General features: G+C 44.6%; 2 protein-coding genes across 3 annotated transcripts; one reads left to right on the top strand and one right to left on the bottom strand.

Annotated features, from left to right (window-relative positions):
- Positions 1–2337: 2337 nt before the first annotated feature.
- Positions 2338–13261, bottom strand: LOC123111781 (aminopeptidase M1-C). 2 transcript variants are annotated; one of them, XM_044532657.1, is made up of 20 exons: positions 12916–13261; positions 10267–10512; positions 10040–10185; positions 9590–9692; positions 9157–9343; positions 8968–9061; positions 8672–8825; positions 8343–8447; positions 8131–8247; positions 7469–7582; positions 6519–6701; positions 4813–5095; positions 4619–4740; positions 4432–4529; positions 4002–4179; positions 3811–3925; positions 3659–3726; positions 3467–3544; positions 2917–2991; positions 2338–2805 (listed from the first exon to the last, which is right to left on the bottom strand). In XM_044532657.1, the coding sequence occupies exons 1-20, from the start codon at positions 13039–13041 to the stop codon at positions 2623–2625; spliced, it is 2775 nt and encodes a 924-aa protein (XP_044388592.1). In that variant the 5' UTR covers positions 13042–13261; the 3' UTR covers positions 2338–2622. The 2 variants fall into 2 exon arrangements, with proteins under 2 accessions (XP_044388592.1, XP_044388591.1); XM_044532656.1 differs by having other exon boundaries at positions 2338–2991.
- Positions 13262–19436: 6175 nt separating this feature from the next.
- Positions 19437–22766, top strand: LOC123116095 (uncharacterized). The gene is made up of 3 exons (XM_044537096.1): positions 19437–21347; positions 21479–21583; positions 22275–22766. The coding sequence occupies exons 1-3, from the start codon at positions 21345–21347 to the stop codon at positions 22647–22649; spliced, it is 483 nt and encodes a 160-aa protein (XP_044393031.1). The 5' UTR covers positions 19437–21344; the 3' UTR covers positions 22650–22766.
- The last annotated feature ends 1965 nt before the right edge of the window (positions 22767–24731 follow it).

Genomic DNA, 24731 nt, shown 5'->3' with positions numbered 1-24731 from the left:
AGTACTAATGAAAGTAGTATAATACTCAATTTCGTCTTCCACCCATTCTTCTTTGTAATATACTCCCTCCGTTCTAAATTACTTGTCTTGGATTTGTCTAGATACAGAAGTATCTAGCACTAAAATGAGTCTAGATACATCTGTATCTAGACAAATTCAAGACAAGTAATTCGGAACGGAGGGAGTATATATTTTACGAGCTGGATCCACGCTTCACTTTGGAATGTCTTTCTATAGACGTGAGTTGTAGCTAGGCATTCAAAATCATTCTGGCCCTTCCTCTTATATATATCCTACAACTTGATTTAGCAGGTAGATGCCCTAAAAAGAACACATCTGACTTGATTTAGGTTCTGTTATATATATGATGATGCCCTAAAAAGAACACAACTGCAGGCTTGTTTAGGTTCCTCCTCATAGACAGGAAGGTGTTCATATTTTCTACATCTAATTCCGGAAGATTTACTCTTGTCAAATAAGCTCATAAATACATTTCTTTAACATGGATAGTCAGAATTTCGGATCAAAGTGGCTGATCCTTCCTGTAGTTTATAGTGTTTACTTTGTCATCTCAGTGCTGGATGGAGGAGGAAAAAAGGCTGGCTCTTTGCATCTATTTTCTCTATGGTCAATGGAAATTGCAGGTTGGACGGACTATTTGGAGGGATATAAAATCTCTCATGCAATTAATGGCTCGGCATTGTTTGAGAATAATTTAGTTCTATGTATGTAGTGCCTGGTTTTCGTAATAATTGGTAGAGTCGTATGGATGATCTCTGATAATTTTTATTTTTTAGTTCACAAAAGGATAAGGTATGGCTGGAATCCCAAGGAGCAAGGGCAAACCTATATAGTCAAGGAGTACAATACCAATATACAAGGCTGAACAAAAAAATATATAGTCAAATTTCTCTTCGCTCACAAGTAGCTACTACATGTATCATTTTTCTCTCTTGTAACTCCATGTATGGATCTGCTTTATGCTGACATAACCATTATTGTTTATCTATAAAAAAACCATTTATCTTCTATAAGGGCACATCCTTATTCTTGAGAAGAGATTTCGTGTCTGTTTTATATGGGTAATCATTCAAGTTGAGCTGGAATATGTATGCATAACACCCTATGTGGTATTCAAAACTAGGGTGATTGATATTGGCTTGATATCCTTGGAAAATACTCCCTCTGTTTCTAAATATAAGCCCTTTTAGAGATTTCAATACGAACTACATATGGATGTATATAGACATATTTTAGAATATAGATTCACTCATTTTGCTATGTATGTAGTCAATATTGGAATTTCTAAAAAGGCTTATATGTAGGAATATGTATGCATGACATGGTGTCTGGTATTCAAAACTAAGGTGATGATTTCATATTGGTTTGATATCCTTGAGAAATATGTATGCATGACACGGTGTCTGGTATTCAAGATTAAGGTGATGATTTGGTATTGGCTTGATATCCTTGGTGTTAACAGATACTCCCTCCGTTCCTAAATATAAGTCTTTTTAGAGATTCCATTACAAACTACATACGGATGTATATAGACATAATTTAGAGTGTAGATTCACTCATTTTGCTTCGTATGTAGTCCATAATGAAATCTCTAGAAAGACTTATATTTAGGAACAGAGGGAGTAGATAATTGTGTCTCCGTAGCAACGCACGGGCATTCAGCTAGTAGTAATAAATTCACAATCCAGAAGCAAATAAATACTACTACCTCCGTCACGGTTTAGAAGGCTTGCTTGGAAATTCTCTCGGACCTAGGTGGTTATCTATTGGTTGTGAGATGGGCTAAAAAATAGCATTCACACTATGCATGCATATAGAAATAGTACTCCGGAGTACTAATTAGTACTAGAAATAAATGCAATGCGCCCTAAACCTTGTCTATTATGGAAACGCACGCAAATTTAACTGTGCCTTCTAAACTGTGATGGAGGGAGTAGTATCAATCAATATTTTACATATGTACTTGATAAGTATCAATCAATATCTAATATATTTGGTAACCTGGTAAATCTCTTATATTTGGTAACCAAATATTAATTGGACACATACCTATTTTATCAGTTTAAGGAACACTACCACCGTCACTGCAAAAAGCCGTCTTATATTAAGGGACGGAGAAATATTAAGGGACGGAGAAAGCTGGAAAATCTATACTTTATAACCAAACACAATCTTATTTTGTGTATTTGCTTTGCATCAAGAGTTGCCCCGTATATTCCGTCGGCTCGGCTTTATAACCACCCGCGTGAAGTCTCTTCGTACATTCAGTTTACCAAAAAAGATACATCAAGGAGGCTTGTTCTAGTGACACTGAGATTGGAGCCTTTCCGAAAATTTCTTTGTTTTGCCTGAATTTCCTCTTAATGGATATATGCTACCTAGTTCCTCCTTGTTCTCATTCTTCATACAACCCGTTTGCACCACATGCATTCATAACAATAAATGATTTGGCTACAAACTGCAATCAGCTGACTCACTACCACCACCACTACAAATGTACAACCAAATACCATGTCAAGCCACAGTTTCCACACATGATAAGGCACAAATGCATTCTTATTGCCAACAACAACTGTAACCTAGCACTCTAGCTGCAGCACGTCAGGGCTTGGCCAGGAGCTCGCGCACCGTCTGTGCAAGCCCGGGCTCACTCCTGATGCCCTCGGCCCATCTCGCGCTGATCCGCACGGTTTCAAGGCTCTGCTTCAGCGTCCTCTCGAATCCAGGCTTTGTGCGCGTTGCAAAGAACTTGGAGATCTCTGCGGCCTTCTCGTTGGAGGTGAACTGACAAGAAACAAGGAAGTCCACATTAGCTATGGCCTCATGGAAATAATACCTGCAAAACTGGGGAATATGATCACGGAAATAGGGCAATAGAACTGTGATTAAATGTACCAATGGAACAATGTTTTTAACAAAATTCGCCGCCAAGCTCCCGGAAAATGTCCTTGAGATGCGCTCCCAGTTTTCCTGCAGACAGACAGTACGGTTAGCACCATGTTTTCAAATGTTTCAGTCTGCTAACACTAATATGAACCATCAGTCATCTCCTAAGGTGTCAGATGAAGGAACCGCAAAAAATAGATGGTTGGGTGCTGCAGCCTCAAATTCACTCTACTTAAAATACATTCACAAGGGAAATCCATATAAAGAGATCAGGATCCCGAAACAAATTCACAAACATAGTTCAGCTGTTTGAAAATATGCCACTTGACTTGAATTCTTGTTGACAAAAACATATGAAACCTGGGTCCTCTTTATAATGCAGAAATCTCAATGAAGTTGGTAGAAAAAGGAACATCTCATGATTGGATATTCCAATTTGTTTAGAATACCTACAAGAATCTTATGTTCCAGACAGGACCCAGAAATAATGACTTTTACGCATCAACAACACGTCAGCACACATAGATAAAAGGGTCCTGATTGTTAAAAGAGATCGTACCTTCAACCAGTTCCACGAAATTTCACGTGCCTCTGATTGAATACCTCTAAGGAGAACATATGCATCTTGATTGCGAACCTGACAAGCAAGAGAGGCATATGAAACATGAGTACAGCTTGCAACTTCACACAAGGAAGCTCATAGATACCTTCGACTATAATTGTGGAAGAAAGTAATGATATTTGCATTTACCTCATTAGTGAAAATTAAATTCAGTGATTCAAGGGCAATACCCTTATCCCGGCAAGAAGATAATATGCCTTGAAACAATAAGAAAATGCTTTTAGAACAACCAAAAACATGGGCAAGCTTTGCTAGTTTAACATGGTCAAAGGGCTACACACCTAAGACTTGTAATCTTTCCTCCCCTTCAGCTGACTCCTTGTAGATTTTTCGGAGAGCATCATAACCGGATCTGTTTGAACTACTAACATTCTGCATCACAGCAAGGTATGCGGCCTGCAGAACAGCGCAAGTTACAAATGGAAGAAGTAATCATAGGAGTACCACGTGAAGTGATAGCAAAAGGTAGGACCTTTCTAGTATCCGGAGGAAGAAGAGAAGTGCCGCGATCACGTGTGAAGATGTTAAAGCGCCTAACTCCTTCATTAATGGTCTTACCATGTCCAAGTTGGACAAGTGCAGTCAACAGCAGTGGTCTAAGCATTACATCCAGGTGGCTTTCACCCTTCTTGGGGTCCCAGCCCAACTTTCTGAAAGACAAGTGTGACATAGTCAAAAGGAAGAAACATAGGAAAATGTAGCAAATATACAGTAATAACATGAAAGAATCATGCGATTGTCATGCATCGGCCACGAAAGAAGGAATGTTCAAGCAACATGAGAAGTTAGGGAGAAGATTAATGACATATTATGTTTCCTTTTCCTTTTTGTGAAACAAAAGTGATGATCTATTGTGGGTGTAACACATTAAGAAACTCATAACAGTTATGGTGGGGGCATACTCTGCAGGTGACAAAAGAATCTTGATCAAAAGTTGTTTGATGTCACCAGCCAAGGCAGGAGTAGCATCAGCAGATACTTTAGCTATACTTGTGGTTACCTGCCAATCCAAAGTAAAAGATATAGGCGATTTATCTTCATGAACAATTGAACATGATAGAATCAACTGGACCTACAGGATTTACGTACAGTGTTTATGTGTGAAAGAACACTATAATCAGCTTCCCCACGATAACCGTAGAGTAAACGTAGCAACGACGCAAATGTTTGCTGGCGGGCAATAGAAAGCGCATATAAGTCATCCACAGTGCCTGCAATGCTAATGTTATAATACCTACCACCAAAAGATTACAAGCAGATTCAACGGCACATGTTGCGTTTACCAATTTTATCCATTAGTGAGAGCTTCTTGCTCTCCAACGCATTTTGAAGTGCAGCTGCAAGCTCATCGTCATATTTAACTCTGTAAAACCCAGTTCCATTTATATTCAACTTAGTCCAAAAGTTTCCGCCCTTCTTTCGGTCACCACATTGTGAACCAATGACCATCTTATCACGTTTAAGTTTCAACAAGAACTTTTTCTGTGTATCATATGCACCACATCCTGAAGTTATAGGGACAATCCACATGCCAGAACCAGAGGACCCATCTAACAAAAACTGGGCCTGCAACAAACAGAAATCATTAAGTTCACGGAGAAAAATGCTATATATGAAGATCTATCGGTCAACGAGATCAAGTATTTAAGATTTTCATTTAGTAGATTTTTCACTTTAACCAATATAAAATATCCGCTTTTAAGACACACTTCTGTGAGAACCCTCTATTTGCTTTGGTCTAGTGGCTAAGGGTGGTCTATTAACTCGTAGAGGGAAGTGGGTACAGCAATACATGAAATAATTGGCAAATAATTGTAAATAATCAACATATTTAAGGAAAGAAAGCCAGTCTGACCTAATACCATAATTTATCACTGCACATCAAATTATACATGGAGACTCACATTTGACAGGACAAATTAATGATTATGTTTTGAATTGCTTGTCTGGATTTATTAGAAATAAACATCCTTTCAGAAGACTGAAAGTAAAGTACAGAAATTCAAACATATATCCCAAATTGTCACCATTAAACATGCAAGTACATTACTACAGAAAAAGCATACTTCATGATTAAAGTTTGATAATTAATTCATGCCTATCGCCGTATAATACTAATGTCATATGTAAGTCCGAAGCTGACACTTCCATTTCAAGCTGTCATGAAATTTAGCACTAAACATTGCTCCCAGATATAAATTATTTGAACATTCAAATTAGCAATACATAACTGAAACTACAAAAAACTGTGGTCTAGATCTTTTTGCAACCATCTGATTTAAATCAATAGTCATGCAGGATGTATATCCCTGGGCTGAGATGGGAACATGGGAAGTAGTGTGCATTTAAACATGTCTCTTGTGATTTGTAAGGGAACGTCTGTGCCTATCTACCTTACCAAATTAATTGTAGGTTTCCTTATTAGCCTTATCTGCACTAGGGCCCAAAATAACCTTCAAACTTTCATCAACCAACGACTCAGATTGAAACCACCTCTTACCTCTAATGTGGTAAGATAGAGCACCCTAAAAGAGCTCCAACTTCAGAACAAGATCTAATTCAGTTCTTCTACGAGATTCATGTAAGTTGTTCTTGATATTGTTCAGCCTTACCCCATAATATCTGATCAGATACTAGGGCTGCTGCGTAAATACGTGAATGCATCAAGTGACAGATCAATGGCCATAGGGGCAGTACAATATTTCCAGTTTTGCCCATCATTGAGTACAGTATTCTCAGAGGACCAGTTATAACAGTCAGTTATACGTCCACAAATGGTATGGAACAAAAATCACGGTTTGGTCAAGCTTTTGCCATGACCAGTTAGCAGATGATTTTCTTAAAGAAGAAACTCCAAATGGCATGGCACGACTAGAACTTAACAAAATAGCAAGGAAATATTAATAACCAAACAAATGTGTACTTGGTTGTTCGTGTGATGATGAATGCATGATAGATACGAAGGATGGTATGTAAGACAACCTATTACCTGCTCAATCTCTATGTCATTCCCTTTAATTTTCGCATTAATAACAGGATAACCTTTTTGCTTCGTCCATATAGTCATCAAATCCTTGACAGGTTCACCAGTTTCCTTTTCAAGAACAGCCCACAGGTCCTCGGTTTTAGCATTTGAGAATGCATATTTCTTCATATATGAAGCCATCGCTTTCTGAAAGAACACAGTTTCATATCTATAGCATATGAGAATACACCAGGAGAACGGCGTGGAGTTAATGAGTAGCAGGGGGAAATTACATGGAAAGGAGAGTGCAGCAATCATTTCGCTAAATAATGTAATTAGTTAAAAATTGGGTTTTAACATATTAGCTAGTGTGCAGTTTGATAGATTCATCATATGATCAACAAAAGAGTCGAAGATCGCTAAATTTTACTCCTTTTTTTCTGTGAACAAGTAATGTTATCCTGTGAGCATGACACATGCTACAACAATACATAAGATGACCATCACACCTAATACCGATAAATCTGTCTCTATATGCTAATTTATCAAACCATCCACCTTAAATCATGTGACCTGTGAAGTACAAATGGTCATATATGATGCTTGTATGCATTAAACAAGGGCAGGATAATCTACGAAGAAATGGCTATTTTGCTCCTAGAATATGTCTTCAAAGAACAGCAATATCTCCCTAAAACACCACTGACAAAAGCATGTTTACCAACTAGTATGATTCAAGAGCATACAAACATTTTATGCAATGGACAAGCCAAGGAGTTTTCTAGTGTTTCCACTACATGGAATAGTGGGGAAATGACATCAAAATATCACTGCTTCCTTAAAGAACAAAATAAACTGGCTGAAGTGATCTTGTATACTTTTAAGCAACGTGACAAGAAAAAGAATGCCAAGTCTAGGCAAGAAGAGTGAGTCGGTGACAAGTTTCTGGAGTTCAGGTAGAGGCAGTACTAGACCTGAAAACGCTCTGCGCCAAGGTAACTTTGTAGCATGCGAATAACAGAAGCACCCTTGTCATAGCTAATAGCATCAAAAATCTGATCAACTTCACTGGCATGGTGTATTTCAACCTGAGCATCCAGGAAAACGGATAGTGGAAAGTATAAAATGAATCACAAGTTAGCATTAGAGAAGTGAAAATGTTAATGCCACGAACTGAATCTGTGTTGATGCATTGACTGAAGTTGCTTCCCAAAGTAAGATGCCACTTGTCAGAGTAGAGATTTAGGCATCAATTTTAATATTCCATAGAAATTTTATGAGTCGATCATGAATCGGCCAATAATGTGTTGGTAATAACATATTACGCACTGTGCACCATCGTTACTTAAACATAACATTGTCAAAATTTACAGTTCAAAATAGATTCTTGCACTTAGTAGGGTGCATGCCATTGACAAATGACAACTATGGTTTTGGAGAATGTACTGCACAACATATCCAACCACCGGAGCAGGCTATGGCACAGTAATAGACAATGAGATTACCTCAATAGGATGAGACGCGTGTTTTTGTATAGCTCTTTTTATTTTTTGTGGAACTTCTTGTATTCTTTTTATAGAAATTAATAAAAATACGCAGCAGAGTCCTGCTGTTTCCCTAAAAACAATGAGATTACCTCAATGGGATGAGACGCCTCTAGTGAATCCAGCCTGAGAGCAGTGGTTGTGCTATCAAGAAACTGTGTCCAGATATTCCATTGTGGAAAAAAAGAATCTACTGCTAGATGGCTCACCTGTGAAAACAGAAAGCCTATTCATTCAGTATACATTGGTCATTGGTAACCTGATATTTCATTCTTCTAACTTTTGAGTGACCGAATTGATTTACCCATGTGGCAAATCCCTCATTCAACCACAAGTGAGTCCACCATTCCATGGTTACAAGATTGCCAAACCATTGATGAGCCAATTCATGTGCCACAGTAATTGCAACCTAACAAAATACATGCTGAGGTCAATATAAAAAGGATGTTTACCCATATAAAAGGTTTAATGACGATTTTTTTAAGAATTATTAGTGAATTATAGATGATCATGAGATAGTGTAGTTTTTTTACTAAACCTATTTATGTACAGTAACATCGCACGGTTAGTTAAGAGGTGAACTGTAAATGATGAAAAAATAAGTTAAATAAGTTTCTGAGCTATGATAGATACACTCTGTCTGCTGGATGCTGATGAAGACTTGTCATCGAAAAGCAAAGCTACTTCCCGGTAAGTGACCAATCCGTAGTTCTCCATGGCTCCAGCAGCAAAATCGGGGATAGCAACCATATCCAACTTGGGGAGTGGATAAGGAGTGTCAAAGTAACTGAACAATTGAGGAAATGAGTTTTATTGTTAATGTTACTGTTTCAGCAACAACCACGGCTTCACACAGTATTTCATTAACATCAATCATGTCTATTCATTAGAAACCAAAGTGTGGAAGCACGGCTAGATTGTGATCTTACTCTTTATAGAGATTCAACGACTTCACTCCAACATCTAGTGCAAACTTCCCTTGGTTACTCTTACCAATTTGAGTGTACACACGAACTCTCGTGCCTGAATATAATAAAAAAAACAAATAAAATAAAAAGGGAAAGAGAAAGGTCTCATGCAACTCTTTGAATGGATGATGTCAGAAACAGAGATGATACCTTTTGTTGTCATACCCTCTACATATTCAAACAAACCGACAACTATGGCCACTAAATAAGTTGACATAGGTGGCGATTCCAGGTAACGCACAGTTTTGATAGGACCAGCAAATGTCGCGTTACCTACTGGCATGTTGGACAGTGCTACCAGCTCAGATGGAACTTCAAGTGTTAGCTTGAACTTAGCCTGTATAATCGAAACGGCAAAACAAGAAATGTTAGAAATATCTGACCTCACTGATGCTCTATGTGCACATATTTGAGTAACATAAAGTAGTGTGCTGGGCAGGGAGAATATGCTTCCACATATATATATTTATATACATACTCAACTTAAAACTAAGAATGTCAATCAAGAGTACCAAAATAGTAGATCGGAGCGGAAAAAAGTCTAATTACTTGAACACTCCTTCCAGCTATCATATATAATCACCTTGAATGCGGGCTCATCCCAGCAGGGGAAGCACCGCCGTGCATCCACAGACTCAAACTGCGTCACCGCCATGTTTCTCTCTTTCCCCTTATACTGGTACTTACTGCAATCAAATGAAATCAGAAAAGCATAAATAGCAGAAGAGGCATTCATACCAAAGTGCTCGATTAAACTCTTATTTCATAAATAGATCATAAAACTATAATGCCTTCACAGTGCATTGTCGGGACTGGTCACTTCGTTGGTTGGTGAGTAACTAATTGGGAGTAGTAAAGAGAAACCACAGTTCAACTTTTCCCCTTTTGAAATTTTTCTACTTAAAATTTAGAACAAATCATGGCATGATTTCGTATATATAGATGATCACAAATGTTGTGTTGAGGTTCGCTGATCATGATGTACGGTGCAAATACCAAGGGTGGTAGAGTCCAGAAAGAAGTCGTCGCATACCTCCTGTAGAAGCCTCTCATCTGGTCGTTGAGAATGCCGTTGAAGTCCATCTTGAGCAGGCCCTCGCCGAGGGGCAGCTCCTTGGCGAACCCGAGCACCAACACGCCGTCATCCTTGAAGAACACCACCTCCGTGGGCTCCAAAGCCTGCGACAACCGTGCCGGTGAAGGACGATGAGGACAGGGCGAGGTCTCGAGGAATTTCATTTTCCTTCTCATTCCCCTTACCTGGAAGCGGATGGAGGTGCGGTTGACGGAGAGGTCGAGGGCGTTGAGCACGAGGAAGCGGGTGGGCGCGGAGACGGCGACGGAGATGGCCACCGAGCCGGAGAAGGTGCAGGCGACGAGGTCTGGGCGGAGGAAGAGCTCGTAGCGGCGCGGCGCGGCGAAGCTCGGCAGCCGCGCCTTGCCCCGGAACTGCTCCGCCGAGCCGCCGGCCGCAGGCGCGCCGGGAGATGCCTTGAGATTCGCGCCCTGCGTGCGTGTGCATCCGGCCCGTTGTTGTTTAGCTCGACAGAATAGAAAAGACGAGAGCAGCGGAGGGAAGCAAAAAAACAAAAAAAAATTGAGGGGAATTTTCTTTTCTTTCCAGAATATATATACGAACTTACACATTTGAGCGCGAAAATCCATTCTCTCCATTTTTTTCATTACCACTAAAACAGAGTACTCACTTAATACATCCAGATGTGATTTTGAAGCAAAATACTAATTGCTAAATTCTTCTTTTTGCGAAAATGAATTGACAAATTCCATTAGTGTTATAGGAGTATTAGTTATATTGTATCCACACTACTCCCTTCTTCCGGAATTAGTTGACGCTTAAACAGATGTATTTAGCCGTATTTCAGTGTTAGATACATCCATTTAAGCGTCAATTAATTCCAGGCGAAGAAAGTATTTTTTGTAAAATAAAGATAGATACTATTTTGTTTAAGTTTGACAAATCGGTAGCGTTTCCATACATCTAATAATTAATCATAACATCTAACCAATTTTCTTCCCATCATCCCTTCGTCCAGTCTCCCACCCTTCATCGATTTTTCTTGGTTTTTCATCCCTTTTGGGTTTCATCAAACCAATTTTTACCTAATAATCCAGATAAACCTATAGCAATAAATTCATGGTATGTAAAGAAAATTATTTCTTATGGTAAAACCTGATACGTGTTCATCATCTTTGGTAACCCAATAAATAGTAATAAGCTTTCAAAAAAAAGTAATAAATTCATGACCCAGAAGTGAATAAAAACCAATCGATTTCTTATACTATTTGGTAACCCAATATCAATTGGGCATGAACCTATTTTATCAGTGTAAGAAATACTACTACATTTCTCCCTTTAGAGCATCTCCAACAGCCGCGTTAAAGCGCCGCGCGCAAAAAACCTGTTAGCGCGCGCTGCGGCTGGTTTTGCGCGCCCGCCTGCGCTGGCTCCAGCAGCGGCGCTATAATGCAGCGCGCGCGCGCCGCTCCAGCAAGGCGCAAAAATACAGCGGGCGCGCCGCACAAACCACATGTACATTTCAAAGAAGATGAGCAAAAATGATCAAACAAACAAAATACTATACTATTTCAAAGAAGATATGCATAGCTACGATCATTGCAAGATCCTCCTCCTCTTCCATATCAAATTCTTCTTCGGAAGAATCATACGACGAACTCATCTACAATGTTCAATACTATACTATAAAAACTACAATTCAAAACATGCACCAAATTCATGAAGTTTGAGCAATACATACCTTGTAGGCGTTTTGTCAAACACCTTGCGGGCGCGGCGCGGCAGCGAGCGCTCGGGCGCTGTTCCTCGAACGACGGAGGCGCGCGGGCGCCGGCGGTACTAGGAGGGGATGGGCGGAAGCGCGGGCGCGCGGGGATAGGCCGGGGAAGCCTGAGACGGTCGCCGGGGTGCGCGGGCGACGGCGGCGGCGCGGCCGGTCGGGGGTGAAAGCGCGAGAGGAAGAGCGGGCGCGAGCGCTCGAGTGTGCCGCGCGCTGTAGTGGGCGCCCGAAATACGCCGCGTGGGTAAGTGTTTTTGACCGCGCGCCCAACCCGTTTTAGCGCGCGCGCCGTTTTTGCGCGCCCGCTGGAGCGCCCTGACGCGTTGCGCGCGCGCTAAAACGACCTATTTTGCGGCGCGGCGCTAGTTTAGCGCGGCTGTTGGAGATGCTCTTATACAAAAAGTTTTTGCGGTTCATGGATGGAGGGAGCTGGAAAATTCATAGTTTATAACCAAAACATAATCTTATTTTGCACATTTGCTTTGGATCAAGATTTGTCCTGCGTAGTCCTCTTACAGTGTTAAAAATATATGGCCGCATGGCAACGCACTGCCGCATACCTAGTTACTAATCAAAATATCTATGAGAAAGCATCACGTGCACTCGAGTTTTCTTGTGCCTCTGGTGACACCTACATACAAAAATATATGAGAACATTTAAAAGAAAATCTAGAGCTCTTAGCATCTATGTACACGGTCATTATCTTCACATTTCCGGCGACTCTAAAGTTTTTACTGCTATTTACGCCCATCAAGATCAAGAGTATAGGTTGAAGCGAAATCGGGTTGGACAGTAGCCCATTCCGTTTGCAGCTTAGCAGGGGGGTCACCCGCCCTCACGTTGCCTAGATTAGATTACACAGATATAGATAGACTCCGGCCACCCCCCACGTGAAGTCTCCGCCCATCAGTACCAACTATAGTAGTAGCTCTCTCGAAAAAGAAATAGTACTACCGGTGTAGTAGTATCAAGCGCATGCAGCAGACGCGCCGCATGACAAACGAATAGTAAATGCAGACGCGCCGTATGACAATCGGATACTGCAGTACTAGCGCTAGTAAATTTGTAATCTCGTGGGGATCGATACCGCACCTCGCCGTGGGAGTGGGACGCCATCTTCCTGGCGCCACCGGTGGCGGCGGCGGCCGCGACGACGCCGAGGAGGAGCGCCACCACCACGGGCAGCACGGCGCCGGCGCCGGCGCGGGATGGAGCCATGGAAACAACGGACGCAGCGCGCTCCCGTGCGCGCGCGCGCGTTTTCGATGGCAGGCAGCTGTGAGTGGGCCGGGAGGGAGCCTTCCTGCCGGCCTACCACTACTGACCGAGCGAGCCAAGGAGTGAGAGCGAGTGAGCGGCGGAGTGGGGTGGGGAGGAGCACTGGTGGCTGCCGCGCGCTGTATAGTATGGAGCGAAGGCAGCGGGGGCGGGTTGACTGAGCCCAGCCGATGGAGGGAGCGGCACGTCAGCCAAAATAGAGCTGGATCGAGTGAACCGCCGCACTCGCGCGCAGGCAGGCAGAGGGATCCAGGCCGACGGACGCGCCCCGCCAGCCGAGCGAGTCGTGGCAGTGCATGCATGACGCACGCCAATTCTCCTCCTAGTACTACTCGCTAGTCGCTAGTGTGGCCTGGCTGGTGCCTATTGCCAAGCCCGGTTCGCCGGCGCCGGGATCGGACTACAATCAAACATGATTTGCTGCTCATCAATCGGAATATGCGGTACGCAATCGTACGTGATATTTCCAGATTTGCATGTTCCTTTTTTTAAGCTGGATTACATATTCCTGGTCTCTCCGTCAAATCCAACCATGTGCTCTCGCGCAAAAATAATAAAATGAAATCCGACCATGTGCTCCGAAGACGCGTCCATGTCCAAATGTCGTGTACCCATGTGTAGCGGTTTCAGGAAAAATATCAATACTGTCACGTTACAATATCAGTGTAAATATTTTATCCAGTTATGATAGAACCAACACAGCGGAAAAGTAGGATTGCACAGGCGATCAGGAAGGCGACGAGGGTTCCCTTGCGCGCCGCCGGTTCCCTCTCTCTCTGTTGGCCGCTCCAGCGGCCGGAGGGAGGGGTGTTAGACAATTTAGGGTTTGGAACAATGCTCGATACCCTTGGTGGGTACGGCTGTCATATATTTATAAGAGGGAACCGTACAAATACAGTTTATGTTACAACACGTATATCTAATATATACTTAGTCTAACACCCTCCCTCAATCTTAACTATGTCCTGAAACACTCAGGAGGTTAAGATTGCGACGACATCCTTCAAAAGAAGGCAAGGGCAAGGGTTTAGTGAAAATATCAGCAAGCTGATCCTTAGAAGAAACAAATTTAATATGAAGGAGCTTCTGAGCAACACGTTCCCTGACAAAATGATAGTCAACTTCGATGTGCTTTGTTCGGGCATGAAATACTGGATTGGTTGACAGATACGTAGCACCGATGTTATCACACCAAAGAACAGGTGGCTGAGTTAGGGAGACCTTCAGCTCTCGAAGCAATGACTGTACCCACATGATCTCAGCTGTGGCATTAGCAACAGCTTTGTACTCAGCTTCGGTACTACTCCGGGATACCGTAGCCTGCTTGCGGGCTTGCCAGGCGATCAAGTTAGGTCCAAAGAACACAGCATGTCCCCCCGTGGATCGCCGATCATCCGGACTACCAGCCCAATCAGCATCAGAAAATGCTGAGATCAGTCCAGAACGTGCAGGCTGAAGATGGAGTCCATAGGAACCAGTGTGACGAATATAGCGCAAGATACGCTTAACAGCTGTCCAGTGAGAGTCACGAGGTGCATGAAGGTACTGGCACACACGGTTAACTGCAAATGATATGTCTGGCCTGGTAATGAGCAAGTACTGCAGTCCACCCACAACGCTGCGGTATTTAGTGGCATCCTCAGGAGAGAGCAAGTCACCAGCAAGAGCTGTCAGTTTGTCTGTGGCAGACATGGGAGTAATAGCAGTCTTGCACTGCAACATACCTGCACGACGCAGGAGGTCCTGAGAGTACTTCTGCTGAGTAAGAGTCAAGCCACCATCAGAATGAAGAACCTCCAGGCCCAAAAAATAATGCAGTCTCCCAAGATCCTTAACAGCAAACTCAGCGCCAAGAGAGGACACAAGCCGATCTGTAGCAGTGGCAGAGGAACTGACAAGAATAATGTCATCAACATAGACCAGAACATACATAGTCACCTCAGGTCGCTGAAGAATAAACAGAGACGTGTCCGCTGTAGAAGGAACGAACCCATGTGCACGAAGAGCAGCACCAAGACGGGCATGCCAGGCACGCGGGGCCTGCTTCAGACCATAGAGAGCCTTGACAAGGCGACACAAATGATGTGGCTGAGCAGGATCAACGAAACCTAGCGGCTGACGCATGTAAACCTCTTCTTCCAGAACTCCATGGAGGAAGGCATTCTGAACATCAAGCTGTCGAAGTGACCATCCACGAGTAACAGCCAAGGAGAGGAGAACACGAATAGTAGTTGGTTTAATGACAGGACTGAATGTGTCTGCATAATCAATGCCATACCGTTGCTTGAATCCTTTGGCAACCAGGCGCGCCTTGTACCTCTCAATGGAGCCATCAGCATGTTTCTTCACCTTGAATACCCATTTAGAGTCAATGATATTGACACCAGACGGAGGTGGAACGAGACGCCAAGTGTTGTTCTTCCGAAGAGCACAGATCTCCTGCTCCATCGCGGCACGCCAATGCGGAATGCCAAGTGCTGCTCGAAAATGGCGTGGTTCAGTTGTAGGATCAGCCTCAGCATGCGCCACACAAGCCGCAAGCCACGCGACGGTGCCATCGGTGCGCTTCTTCGGCTGAAAGATGCCACTCTTGCTGCGAGTATGGGGACGCAGGATGACAGTTGGTGGTGGCGATGGAACTGTCACGACAGCCGGCAAAGACATGCTGGGAGGCGTTGACGAGCCAGGCGATGAGGATGCAGTGGTTGGCGAGTCCGCCGACCCAGGGGAAGCAGGTGCCCTGTCCATCAGCACCACGGGCTCAGCCAACCCAGGCGACAGCGAGGCCGCCCCAGGCGACAACGGGGTCGCCAGCCCAGGCGACGGAGAGGCCGCCCCAGGCTTGTGCGAGGCCGCCAGCCCAGGCGAGGCCGCCAGCCCAGGTGACGGAGAGGCCTCCCCAGGCATGGGTGAGGCCGCCAGCCCAGGCGACTCGGGCGCCCCGTCGGTGCGACGTGCATGGGACATGCACGCGGGATCGACGTCGGGGACAGGGTCGTAGCGGCAGGGGTAGTCAACGGAGCAGCAGCCGGCGCAGTAGTGTCCACATCATCATCAAGCAGCTCAAGTCGAGCACCTCGTCCAGTTCCTGCACCATGGTTAGGCAACAACAAAGGAGAATATGCAACATCCACAAATTGATCAGGCAAAACTGGAAAAGAGTGCAACTCGGTGACGGGAGGATCGGTGCGTGACGCAAGTGTGGAAAATGGGAAGACAGTCTCGTCAAACACAACATAGCGAGAAATGTAAACACGATTCGTCGGAATGTGAAGACACTTATAACCTTTGTGGAGAGGACTGTATCCAAGAAACACACATTGTTTTGACCGATACTCAAGTTTATGCTTATTATACGGACGAAGATGTGGCCAACAAGCACAACCGAACACTTTGAGTAGGGAGTAATCAGGAGTTTCATTGAGCAACACTTCCAGCGGAGACTTCATGTGAAGAAGTCGTGTGGGAATCCTGTTAATCAAAAAACAGGCAGTAAAAAAGGCATCGCTCCAGAACCGAAATGGGACAGAGGCATGCACAAGAAGTGTTAGGCCAGTTTCAACTATGTGACGGTGCTTGCGCTCAGCAGCACCGTTCTGCTGATGTGTATGAGGACAAGATACATGGTGTGAGATGCCAAGCTTCTGAAAGAAGGTGTTAAGATTACGATACTCACCACCCCAGTCTGACTGAACATGGATGATTTTGTGCTTAAGCAATCGCTCAACATGTGCTTAAAATTGCATAAAGACATGAAACACATCAGATTTGCGCTTAATAAGATAAATCCAAGTAAAGCAACTGAAAGCATCGATGAAACTGACATAATAGTTGTGACCACTGACAGAAGTTTGGGCATAGCCCCATACATCGGAAAACACAAGTTCAAGAGGAGCCGTGACAACACGACTCGATACAGAAAAAGGCAACTGATGACTTTTGCCTTGTTGATAGGCATCACACACTAGAAACTCCTTATTACTCGACTCAACAGGAAGACGATGACGATGAAGCACATGGCGCACAATGGGAGTGGCAGGATGGCCAAGGCGAGAATGCCACTGTGACGATGACACCTGAACACCACTGAAAACTTGAGAGGCTCGTGGCACATCAAGCGCATATAAGCCATCACGAGCTCGAGCACTAAGAAGAACGTCCCTCGTGTCCCGATCCTTAATAAAAAATAAAAAGGGTGAAACTCAACGAACACATTGTTGTCACGAGTTAATTTAGGAACCGAGAGTAAACTACATGTGACTGAGGGAACACGAAGGACATCAAGCAGACGCAAGGTTTTAGAGGTACGTGAAAGGAGAGATGCCTGACCAACATGTGAGATGGGCATACCTGATCCATTTGCAGTGCGAACTTGATCATGGCCGGTGTAGGGCTGGCAAGTGGCCAGTTTGTCAAGCTGGCTCGTCAAGTGGTCCGTGGCACCCGTGTCCATGTACCAGGCAAGATCCACAGAGTATGATGGAGTGAAGCCAGGATCCTGTGTCGCGAGAGCAGCTTGCTTCTCATTGCCCTTCCCATTGTTCCCAATGCCAGGAAAATCTCGTTTGAAGCGACGATGGCAGCGAGACGCCAAGTGTCCCTCAATACCACAGAGTTGACACTCAACCCCACCGCCACACGCCTCACAGTGGAGCCGCTTGCAGCCAGACATCGATGGAGGGGGAGCGGGCGGACGGGGCTGGCTGCCCGAAGATGACGATGCCTTCTGCTTGGCACCGCGAGCACCGCCGCGAAGAGCAGCGTTCACAGATGGACCCTCCAAGTAGACGCCAACAGAGCGGCGAGCAGCGAGTCGCTGTTCGGTGTTGAGGAGGCGTGCATAGAGATCGCGAGGTGGCAACAGCATGTCACGCCCGTTGATGTTTTCAACAAGGGAATCATAGTCCTCGCACTACAAGAAACTTGTTAATCCATGACGGATTACTGCTGACGTTCCTGGAATCCGTCACAGATTATGACGGCTTACCCTGGCCCGTCATGAATACCGTCACTGATTAGTAACCCGTGGTTGGGCCTAAAAGCAGCAGGCCCTTCATGACGGACGTTGGGCTGTCGTCACGGAAACTGTCATGAATCGACCAAGCGGGCTCAGTCAGGCCAATCACTTTTTTTAATATACACCATCTAGACCGTCACCGATTATGCTCCGGCTGATGTGGCGTCTCTGCCCCTTCTTTGGCCTACATGTCGGTCGGACCATAGGTTTTGCCCAAAAACATAAAAGTGTGATTATACGTGGGTGCCATTGTATGCCCCACATGACAGGGTATTTTGGATTATGTTGCTTCCCGTGACAAAAAACTGTTGAGACGTAGGTATTTCTTTTCCCCGATTCTCACATCCCCAGATCCCATCGGCCGGCGCAGCCGCCGCCGCCAGTGCCGCCGCCGACTGCCCGGGCGAGGGTGTTTAGATCCGGCAGGGTGGTCCGTCTCGGCGCCATCATCACGATGCCGTCGGCCTCTCGCCTCGCCGCTGTGCGCCCTTGCTGCACCGACGAGGCAGCCTCCGCCCGCCATTGCCGCGCCGACGAGGCAGCCTCCGCCCGCCATTGCCGTGCCCACGAGGCAGCCGCCGCCTACCATTACCTCATAGACGAGCCAGTCTCTGCCCGCAGTTTCTGCACTGGAAACTCCCTCGTTCTTTCCCAACATCAACCTCAGCCAGGAGCGAACGGTATGCCTCCAGCAGAAATCATCTCTCTCCTTCAGAATTTGTTGACTAAATACTGTGCTTTACAATTTTCCCCTTCTGAATTTGGGGTGAACCTCTTCCCTTTAGGTTTAATGGTGTGTTATTTGAGGTAGTTAGATTACCCAATTAATGAATGTGTTGATGGATGCAGATACATATTCAGAAAATACCATCTCAGTGTAGTTAGCATTTGAGATTTTAGTTCCATTTTTCTTGTTGACACAATAGATGTGACACGTGAACCATGTACATTATGTTGTTCAGGGTGCATTCATCCACATACATATTGAGTTGGCATCAATCGATGCATTGTCTTATTCACATACTAGTAGTCGTAGATTTTGTAGGCAAGCTCATACTAGTAAATGTGTGCTACGGATTTGTATTGATTTGTAGACCTCTTTAATGTCGAATAATCAGTGAAATATTTGTCAAGTGGTGTATGTTCCTTTGTCACAACAAAAGAAAAAAAAAATCTTTTGATGAACTGTGTTCACTATAGTGCGAAGCAGTATAATTTTAAATCTGAACATACTTTAGTTTGGTATACTTTACATGTTAATTTGATGGCCGGGGTAAACCTTTGATTGAATTGGTTCTTTGTCTGCAATGCAGATGGATAGACGTAGGATTCATGGTACATTGTTTTCCCGTGAGTACATTGAAGGTGTCAAAGAATTTATGAACTTCATTCAAGAGAAATTCAGCGAGGATGATAAAATACTCTGCCCATGTAGAGAATGCCTTAATCATAAGTACCAGCATCAGACCGTTGTGAACACGCACATATTGATGTATGGCATGGAAAGTACATATACTCGTTGGATATATCATGGAGAAGACTTTGATGTAGATGTTATTGAACATCCTGTTGATGTGCATGACATCGAGGATGGTGACAACGTCGCTGACCGATTTGAAAAGATGTTTGAACACCTACGCACAACAGTAGAACAAGCTCAGAGTGAAACTGAAAATCAAGATGCTAACAATGGTGGAAACCCTTCTGAGAATGAGTCTTTTTTGAAGGATGTGATGAAGGAGGCAAAACGGCAGCTTTATCATGGTTGTACCAAGTTTTCAAGGTTCTCCTTTGTGGTAAAGCTTCTTCACTTGAAGTCATACCATAGGATCCCGAATAGTGCATTTACTGAAATTTTGAAGCTATTAGCTGAAGCATTCCCTGAACCCAATACGCTCCCAAAATCGTATAAGGAAGCAAAGAACCTTCTAAAGGAATTAGGCCTTGGGTATGAGTCTATACATGTGTGCTTCAATAATTGCATTCTGTTCAGAAAGCAATATGCCAATCATGACAATTGCCCAGTTTGTGGCCGATCAAGGTGGAAAGACCCTGCTAGAAAGAAGATTCCATAGAAAGTGTTGAGGCATTTTCCATTGGTGCCTAGGCTAAAGAGGATGTTTCTTTCCAAAAAAGGCGCAGAAGAAGCACAATGGCATGAGCTAAAGAGGCAGCCCAATGAGAAGGAACTGAGTCATCCAAAAGATGGTGATGCCTGGAAAGATTTCGATGAAAAATTTCCAGAATTTGCAAAAGATGCCAGAAACTTTAGGCTTGGCATTGCCACTGATGGGTTCAATCCTTTTGGAAATTTTAACACAACCTATAGTATGTGGCCTGTATTTGTTATACCATACAACCTTCCACCTTGGGCATGCATGGATCAGTCAAATTTTATGATGGCTCTGCTGATTCCAGGTCCCAAATCACCTGGCAAGCACTTTGATGTCTTTCTACAACCACTTGTAGAAGAATTACTTGAGCTCTGGGAGGGTGTGCGTACATATGATGCTCTTAGTGGAAAAATGTTTGATCTTCATGCTGCAGTTCTATGGTGCATTCACGATTACCCAGCTCTGAGCACTCTTTCAGGGCGTACCACAAGAGGCTATTTTGCATGTATTCATTGTGACAAACACCCACTTTATTACAGCCCAAGGAGTAAAATTGGGTATATTGGTCACTATCGTTTCCTTCCAAGCGGTCATCGTTTGCGGAGAAACAATGAATTTGTTGGTCTTCATGAAAGCAATGATGAGCCAGGTAAATTCTCTGAGAAAGAGTTGCAAGCAGAATTGGAGAAGGTTAGACCTGGGAGACAACAAGAAAGTAGGAAAAGGAAGCGTTCTGACTTGGGCAGCAAGAAGGATCATGTGCCAATTTGGGGCCGGAGGGTTTGTTTATGGGATTTGAAGTATTGGGCAAAGTTGAAGCTGAGACACAATCTTGATGTCATGCATATTGAGAAAAACATTTGTGAAAACCTCATTGGGACAATTCTGAATCTGGAGGGTAAGACAAAGGACACACTTAATGCTAGGATTGATCTCAAAGATTTGAATATTAAAGAAGAGTTGCAATTGAGGAAGGAGGGAGACTCATATGTGATGCCTCGGGCCCGATATACCTTGTCCAAAGAACAAGTTGTTGCATTTTGTCAATTTTTACGAGAGTTAAGTTTCACCAAACCACTGGCTCGCGCAACTACCCTGTGCACTGTGATAATATGGTAAGTCAAACATGTGGCTCTGGATGTGCATTGTCATGAGAAATATTCTTGACCATAGGTTAATGTAAACTGTTGCATCCATGTAGTAACTGTGTATGATGCTCCCTTGCCTTCATATTTGTTGTTTCCAGGGAGACAAATACAAAGATAAAGAACCCACTGCATTGGATTTGTTCAAGGAGTGCCACTATAGCAAGAAAAAGAAAAGCTACACCGATGTTGTCCAAGCTGCAATTGTAAGTCAGCTTCAAAAGACTACCAACCATCAATTTTTACCTTATTGCGTAGTAGAACTAATATTGTTTGAGTTACTCCACCAAATTGAAAACTGATAATCAAATGTCAGTGTATCTTAATTGAAAATGTTAACATGTTCACTTAACTATCTTGTAATAGCCTGTCCTATATGATTGTACCCTTTTTTTATTTTCATACAACTGATAAGTTTTGATGCGACTGAAAAACATCAGTTTTGATTTAGTATATGGCTAGATGAAATGACTTTAGTAAAAGCGCATAATCACTTTGACATGTGACCTATCAGCCACCTAAAATTACAGATTTTTTTTATTAATCTATTATTTGGCTTCATATATTGTAGTTTTGGCCATCCTCGGTGTCTTATATTTTTAGTGTGTATATATATATTTTTATTGATTGACTTCCAGAAATAATTTGATTTGAATATTACTCACTTCTAGTTAATTCAGGAAATAGTCCACTTTGTTGTAGATGATAGTATATATGAATAATTTGAATCACCTCCGCACAGATAAAAGATTAATCTGACTGTTATCACAAGTGTCTAGTTGTAAAGGATGCATGATAGCTTTCCTTACAAAGATGTTGCATGTAAGCTTGCTGATGTTGTCTTCTCTACTTGTGCTTAAGCCGTCTTATAACCATGTTTGTTGCTTGCATTGCTAGACCGAGATGGAAAACAAGGCCTCTCAGCCTACAGAAGATGGACAAGAATCAAACTCTATGACCAAGGCTGTAGCTGAAGTGCTTGCTAACCACACTAAGAAGCCAAGGTTTCTACAGCATGTGGGGATCCAGCATGTCCATGCGAGATCTAGCGATAGCAACTGTCAAGCAGAATTGGCAAAGAGGGGCAATGTCGAGCTTCGGGCTCTTGTTGACACCTTGACCAAGCAGTTGAAGGAGTTCGAAGAAGCAAGGATCAGGCAAGACGAGGAGCACAGGAAGAGAGATGAGGAGAACAGGAAGAAGCAAGCTGAGATGGATGCAAAACTAGACTTTTTGCTAAGTCAGTTGCAAGCAAGATCAACTCAAGGGTAAGTTGTTTGTCCAAGATCAGCCGTCGTCCCTACTTGATACATGGAAGCTATGTGAATGTGACATACTGCTAGAACCTACCTTCTTATTTTGTAATGATTTTGCTGTGCAAACTGCACACTGTTGGATGCAAACTGGTTGCATTTTGCTGCTCCATTGTTCTTGGATTTGGAGATGCAAGGTCAATGCTACTGTGATTTGTGATGTTGTTCCTCTTTTCTGTATTTGTGATGGATTTGGAGATGTAAGTTCTTCGGCTTAGAAACCCATTTTGTGTAGAAACAAAGAAGGGTTCGGTTGGGTAGAGTAAACACTAATGGGCCGAATAAAGTGGCCTCGAAACACACTTTCTAGCTAAAATAACACATGTGCCGCATAACTTTAATGGGCTGATGTGCATATTGAACACGTGCAAATGGGCCAACAAGAGTGTGAATGATTATGGACCAACCCAAAACAAACAGGCCAACCAGCTGTGGTAAAATGGGTCCATAGGCCCAGATGTACAAAAATAAATGGGCCAGACCACACTGGGCCGAATGCCATCGGCTGACATGGCACCACGTCAGCTCCACGCTGGCGCCACATCAGCTCCACGCTGGCGCCACGTTAGATTGTGGGAGATGCCACATGGGACTCATCTTTCTACACGTCATGTAAATTCATGACGGAATAGTCCGTCACAGAGGACCGGGCCTTGGGCGGGCCGGGGGTCAGATCGGTGACGACAACAGACCGTCACAATTCATGACGAAAATGAAAATCCGTCAAGGATGGGCGGGTGGGCAAATTATGACGCGATATACATGACGGATTTCAGGACCGTCATGACCGGCCATCCTTGACAGTATTTTGCATGTTTGTGACGGACAGTTACTGTCACAGATTAACGACTTTCTTGTAGTGTCGTCAAGCCCATTGAGAATGAATGAAGTGAACTCCTCGTCACGAAGAGGCTTCCTAATGGATGAGAGTGTATCAGCCAGGGTCTTGACCTTGTTGAAGAAGGCGGTGACGGAGAGATCATTTTTCTTGACCTCACCCAGCTGATTACGGATGGCAGAAGACCGAGCCAACGACTATGAAGAGAAGCTGGAGTTGAGCGTGGCCCATGCATCCCTCGACGTCGCGGCAAAGACCACCATGCCGGCCACAGAGGGAGTGAGCGAGGACTGAATAGCACCCAGAATAGCCTGATCCTGAGCGATCCACCGACGATGAGCAGGGTAAGACACCATGACAGAACCACCTGCAGCTGAGGGCACCGGAACCATGGCCGGCGGACAGGGCAGCATAATATCGACATACCCCTCAAGGTAGTGACTACGCATCAACGGTAACACCTGAGCGCGCCACAGGAGGTAGTTATCAGCAGAGAGCTTCACCGTCACCAGATGAGCAAAGTGGAATGGTCTTGGTTCGGACACTGATGCGGGAAGCTGCGAGTCATACGTCGGAGGGGCACTGTGTGGAACCAGCGCATCGGCCGACAGGGGCAGCACACGGGAGTGTTGGTGATGATCGTAGGGCTGCACAGAGGGCACGCCGTAGGACTGCAGAGGGGGCGCGTTGTGCGACCCAGGAGCTCCGTAGGGCGCGCCATGCAGTGCCTCACTGGGGACGACGGGCGACATTGCATACGGCGTCGAGGACGGAGCGACGTACGGCGCAGGGTATACCCCACCGTAGGGCTGCTGGGCAGGGGCACCGTAGGGGCCCGGGGTGCCGTATTGGTGCGAGACGGGAGCGCCGTAGTAGCCGGAAGCCAGCGACGCATCGCGGGATTGGCCCGGGAACGCGCCGTAGGGACCAGCTCCAGAATCCAGCGGCGCATCACGAGATTCACCCAGGGCAGCGCCATAGGGACCAGCAGCCGGCGGTGCATCGTGGGATTGGCCCGGGGCAGCGCCGTAATGCACCGGGGCAACGATCGGGGCGCCGGAGGGCGCGGGGGACCGAGCCGATGCAGATGGATCGAGTGCGGGAGATCGAGACGGCACCGTCGGGCGCGAGTCCGAGGCCGCCTGCCGAGCCCAGGCAAGCGGTGTGGACGCCATGAAGGGCGAGTCCGTTGCCAGGGTCGAG

Source organism: Triticum aestivum, chromosome 5B, assembly GCF_018294505.1.
Source record: "Triticum aestivum cultivar Chinese Spring chromosome 5B, IWGSC CS RefSeq v2.1, whole genome shotgun sequence".
NCBI lineage: Eukaryota > Viridiplantae > Streptophyta > Magnoliopsida > Poales > Poaceae > Triticum > Triticum aestivum.
Note: the sequence above shows the minus strand (reverse complement) of the source record. Positions and strands in the feature narration are given on the sequence as shown.